A 5,262-nucleotide genomic window follows, 5' to 3' on the forward strand; every position below is an offset into this window, starting at 1 on the left:
CACACTCTCCACAACAGATGTATAGAAGATATACAGCAGCTCGCTGCAAACACTGAAGGACCTAAGCTTCATTTGAAAAGCATGGTCTGCTCTTGCCCTTCTTGTATTTAGCTTCCCGTTTACTTTAGAAGTTTAATTCTGCCAACATTGTATTAGATGGAATTACACAACAATAATTCTTAAGGTCCACATTTGTGTGACTGCTTTTGCTATTATCTTTTTCTGCTGCAACACCACAATTTCCGCATTGTGGGATAATAAAGAGATTTTCTATTCTATTCTATAAATTAGACTGAAAAAATCAGGGTTGAATTCGAAATAAATAAGAAGTGGGTCTCTTTATCTTGTGAAATGCTTTAAGATAATTGCTTCTAGTTTTTGTTAATAATTTGATTAAAATCAACCAAAGCTATTTAATATAAGTATTCAATCTATTTTCTTAATATCAGTTTATTTTACTCAGAGAACAATGATCAGTGATGTTTGACAATAAAGACATCAAATAAATAATTGCCATTTAAAACTGCCCCACTGTAGAAGGATTTTGTCACAGTTTCATAAGATTTTTATTAGTTCTCTTGTCATAAAAAAAGGGAGTAAAAATTGATTGGCTCAATGGTAAATATACTTAATACTACTGATGGTGGTCAGAGGGCCCAGTGGCGCCAGTGCATGGCAGCCTGGCGTCTGCCAGTGAATCCCTAGGCAGCTGTGGCTACGATGAAGCTTGGCACCCTCAGTGTGTGAGTGAATGACTGAATGTAGTGTAAAGAGCTTTGGTCAAGTCTCCTGACTTGACGAAAGCTTATATAAGTATAAGCCTTTTACCATTTATGTTAATTATTTACAACGGTAACGTTATTTCACATAGGATTTTTTTCTTTATGAAAAAAAATTTTATTATTTACATGGGGATTCAAATCCCAATCTAAAAATTTGTACAACTTATATTTCATGTAAAAATATGTAATGTATCCTATAAGGTAGTGGCATCTTGAGATCAAGTCTCCAACAGCAGTGGTTTAAGATTAAATCCCACCATCATTCATGCAAATTTTAATTATGAATTTTAATATGAGACAGAAATTGAGGTTTTGGTAACACTAATTTGAGATCAATTTCAAATAATATATATAAAAAAATAAAAAAAAAACAAATGAGAAGCAAACAGCCAATGACTACTGTTTAGTATGGTGGAGGACGCTGAGCGTGGGTCTGCTGTTGCTTTTTAAAAGGCTATGTGACAGTTGTTGGCAAGCAGGGGATCAATGACACTGTGTTAATTTTAGAAATGCAATGCAGGGCTTCTCTTAACTTTTTTTTTAAGTTGCTATAGAAATAAAAAAAAAGGCCAAATCCATAGACCATTAGGAAAAGACAAAATAAAACATATCATAGAAAAGCTGTGTTTTAGCTGACATGAATGGGTTAGGGTTAGAAACAACTAATGATTCTTCAATAAATAGCGAAGATTTGCACTGTATTCAAATATTTCCATTTCAGCTTAATCAAAAGCTGTGAGACTACTGACAAGCGCATCAGATTTACCATAAAACCTTCCCATTTTTGTTGAGTGATGAAAACTTACTCTGGTTTAGATTGTTTCACATTTCTATTTAAAAAACTAAATACATAACACAAAAATATTACTTTTAAAGAATTCAGTGCATTTATTGTTTGCTCAGATAATCATTAGAAACAGCGAGACGGAAACCTATTTCATCAATATATTAAACATTTCCTTGACATTAGCATTTAGAGACAATGATGCTAATATATTACAAATGAATTCCCAACAATGCTTTCAGTCCTTTAAAAACAATACATGAATATTTTCACCATATAGTGTCCTCCTTTCCAGTGACTTATGTCTAAAAACAATCAGGCTTTATGCATTTCAAACAAGAAAAACAAAAAAAATCAAAACCTGATTTGATAATGAATAAAGACTCATTTGAATGAGTTAACCCAGCTTTTAGGTTTTGTCCACATTGTTGATAATAATGCAGTCTTTACGTGATAAAAACAGCAAAGCCTGACACAACCAGAGAGACAATATGTCTGTCAGGAGAAGTCTAGTATCCATGGAGCTGAAATTGTAGAGTTTAAATGAATGAAGAAGAAGAAAACTGAGCAAAGCACTGATTTTCCATGTGCTAGAAAGCTTTTCTCTTGTTTGTCTTTCACATGGCTTTCACTTTGATCTGCTTCATCTTCATTTGCTTCTTCTCAATCTTCTTCTGCTCACGCCGCTGTGCCGCTTCCTGAATAAAAACAAAGAAAATAATACTAGTTAGTCAATCATTAATAACAGGAGCTTTGCTATTAGACTTTGTGATGATAACTCCGGTTATCGCAAACAGAAAAGAGGGAACAAAAAAAGCTTGCATCACTACATCCTAAAAGAACCAAAACATTTTGCCTGTGCTTTTTTTTAAGATTCCAGTCAAAGCTAAAAGTTGAAGAATGTTCCAGACCTCCAGACGGCGTTGTCTCTCAGGATCCTCTTCATTCATGATCCTCTCCTTCTCAGCTCTCTTCTTCTCCTCTCTGCGTGTCTGGGCTGCTTCCTGACGCTGAGCGTGGGTCTGCTTCAAGAAGTTCTCCTCCACACGTGCACGGTTTCTGTCAGCTTTTTGCTTTCCCTAAACATACAAACAGGCTATATAACAACTATCATCTAAAATTTGAAAGCAACAAAATATTGGTCAAGTGGTTTTATTATGTTTACAAGTAGTTATGAAGAAAAAAACCTAATTAACACATTAACAAAGCGTGACATCTATGTTTATACTTAAACCCTTCTGCAGAGAGTTTTCTCTGCATCTGCTCACTAGCAACCATAGCTTTGGGTGTTTTTTTCCCCAATTAGCTAATAGGAGTGTAAATAATAATCGTTTTGTATCGATACATCGATCAAACGGTCGACGATCCAATGCAACGACACGTCCGCAAGAGCATCGATTCTTTTTTTCCCTCCGATCTATTTTTATCCATTTGCTCCTGGACGTAATTTCTGACTCCCGTGCTGTGGTGGCGCTAATCCTATTTTGCCCTCCTACCTCGCTACTGCTACCATCTTTCTTGCACACACACACACCTGTATAAACAGTAGGCAAGACAGACATGGCGGAGGAAAAAGATGACTTGCACACCCCTTGCAGGTTCAAGTCATTTGTGTGGACGTATTTCATGGTGTAATCTTGAGTATCGAAAATAATCGAATCGTTGGGTCAGAAAATTGATACAGAATTGAATCGCCATGATGGGTGTGATTTACACCCCTAATAGCTAACAAGAAAATTAGCTGATTTTAAGCACATGTGATCCTCCTATAAACAAAGTAACCCCCCCTTTAGATTGATGGTAATTTCAATTTGACTCCTTTATTATTTCAGAGAAAATCTCGTTGGTTTGAATTTAAAAGGATCACTTTGCTCCCCAAAAAAGAAACAAAACAAGACAGACAGAACTGACAATTGTCAGCAGAAATTTTGATCTGTGTTAGTGTCAAAACTGGTTACCATGAATGAAGTACTAAGGCTTCTTACTATCTGAATAACACTCACCTCTCTGTTCAGACGGAGCTTCTTGACTTTATCAATGCTGTAGATCACCATGTTCATGAGGGGGAGAAGAGAGTCCATGTCTTTGGGAGATGTATTGCCATAGCCAGGCACTATAAAGCGAAACATTCATTACAACTAATTACTTATAATATTTAGTATATTGTGTTTGTTTGAAAAAGAACAGGAAAGCAAATAGGTCACCATTAAATGTAAACAGTAGTGTCTTCTTGGTCTCAGGCAGCTTTAATGGCTGACCCTCCCTAAATAACACACAAAAAACAACATCAGCAGAACGATTAAAACCACCCGTCACAAAAGCAAAGAAAAATAAAATACTCACTCTTGCATAACTTTTGGACCAGAAAACTGATCCGAGAAATGGATCGACTCGATCTTGTCAGCATGATTGGTGATGTAGTGCACCATCTAAAAAAATACCAGAGGCCAACCCAAACAGCAGCACTTTAAAATTCGACTCAAAGCAGTAGATTCATGTTGTTTATAGAAAAAAAGCCTGGTGCAGAAGCAAGACTCTTTTACCTTGTTATCCATCACACCATCCGTGACTTCACCCATCTCACTCAGTATTGCCATGGAGTCTGGAAGCCCATATTTTGCTCCAGACTTCGGCTTGTCGCTGCAGAACTCACTCTATACAATGCAAAAAGTATGAATTAGTCGATGCAAAAGTCAAAAAGCGCCAAAAGTTTAAATTTATAGAAGATAGTATTTTTATAGACGCAAAAGAAATAATTTATAAAACAAAATAAACATTGGTAAAAACACATGGAAGGTAGTTACCAAGTCCTGCATCTCCTTCTGCAGCCGAGCCATGGCCTTCTTGGAACCCACAGCAAAGACAAAAGTGTCCATGTCTTCATCATTAAGAGTCACTTTGATTTGCTACATGCAAAAACACAAATATTAGGACTAATCCATTGCTCAAAGAGTGAGATAACTTTTCAATAAATCTGCGGCAGGATAAATGCATACCACTTGGTCACAGGCAGGCCTCATCATCCTGGTCACGGTGTTCAGGAGATCCTGCCTCTTCAAGAACTGCAACAACCAGCAGGAGACTTAGAAAACACAAGCAGGGAAAGATGCATAACAACCACAATATGTCACGGAGTGCAGATACCTTGAGTTGAATCAGCATGCCTTCACAGCACACGCGCCCAGAGCACCACAGATTATAGATGTGTTCGTTCTCCTGGTTCAGCTTTCCAGTGCTCACAGGTTCTTTACTGGTGCCATCATCACCTAGCATGCAGATTAAAAGCAATCAAACACAACCTCTACCTGATGACTGCAGCTACTCTCCAAATGATTCACATTTTAAACGTTAAAACCACAAAGTTTGTTTTTATTGTTTTAACACTTTCTGGATACAATACTAATTTGGCATGGTATCAATACTAAAGTGTAAATTGCATATTTTTGTTATTGTTTACTTCCTATTTCTGGGTTATTTGCACCTTCAAAGAATACTTCAGATAATCTTAAAATATTGTCAAAATGTGTTATATTTAGGTTATTTATTCTAAGTTTATTTGCATCTCTGATTCCATTGAGAAAGGATGTTCCATATTGAGATTGAAAGGGGGGTTGAGATAATAGAAATATTCCTTTTTTATTACTTTAATGCCTTTTTGTCAATCCTTTGTACAGCAGCTCAAGCTCGGTATGTTTA

The 5,262-nt window shown here is 36.3% G+C and overlaps 1 protein-coding gene across 1 annotated transcript in view; it reads right to left on the reverse strand.

Annotated features, from left to right (window-relative positions):
- Positions 1-1,649: 1,649 nt before the first annotated feature.
- Positions 1,650-5,262, reverse strand: part of ccdc47 (coiled-coil domain containing 47) — a 5,846-nt gene continuing 2,233 nt past the window's right edge. The window contains exons 4-12 of the mRNA XM_015374766.1: positions 4,711-4,832; positions 4,563-4,628; positions 4,371-4,472; positions 4,110-4,220; positions 3,910-3,995; positions 3,771-3,829; positions 3,570-3,679; positions 2,478-2,645; positions 1,650-2,264 (exon numbers count right to left, since the gene is read on the reverse strand). Coding sequence (XP_015230252.1) covers positions 2,184-2,264; positions 2,478-2,645; positions 3,570-3,679; positions 3,771-3,829; positions 3,910-3,995; positions 4,110-4,220; positions 4,371-4,472; positions 4,563-4,628; positions 4,711-4,832 — 905 coding nt within the window. The 3' untranslated portion in view covers positions 1,650-2,183. The remainder of the gene's footprint in view (positions 2,265-2,477; positions 2,646-3,569; positions 3,680-3,770; positions 3,830-3,909; positions 3,996-4,109; positions 4,221-4,370; positions 4,473-4,562; positions 4,629-4,710; positions 4,833-5,262) is intronic.

Source organism: Cyprinodon variegatus, unplaced genomic scaffold (genome assembly GCF_000732505.1).
Source record: "Cyprinodon variegatus isolate N-32 unplaced genomic scaffold, C_variegatus-1.0 Scaffold109, whole genome shotgun sequence".
Classification (NCBI taxonomy): Eukaryota; Metazoa; Chordata; class Actinopteri; order Cyprinodontiformes; family Cyprinodontidae; genus Cyprinodon; species Cyprinodon variegatus.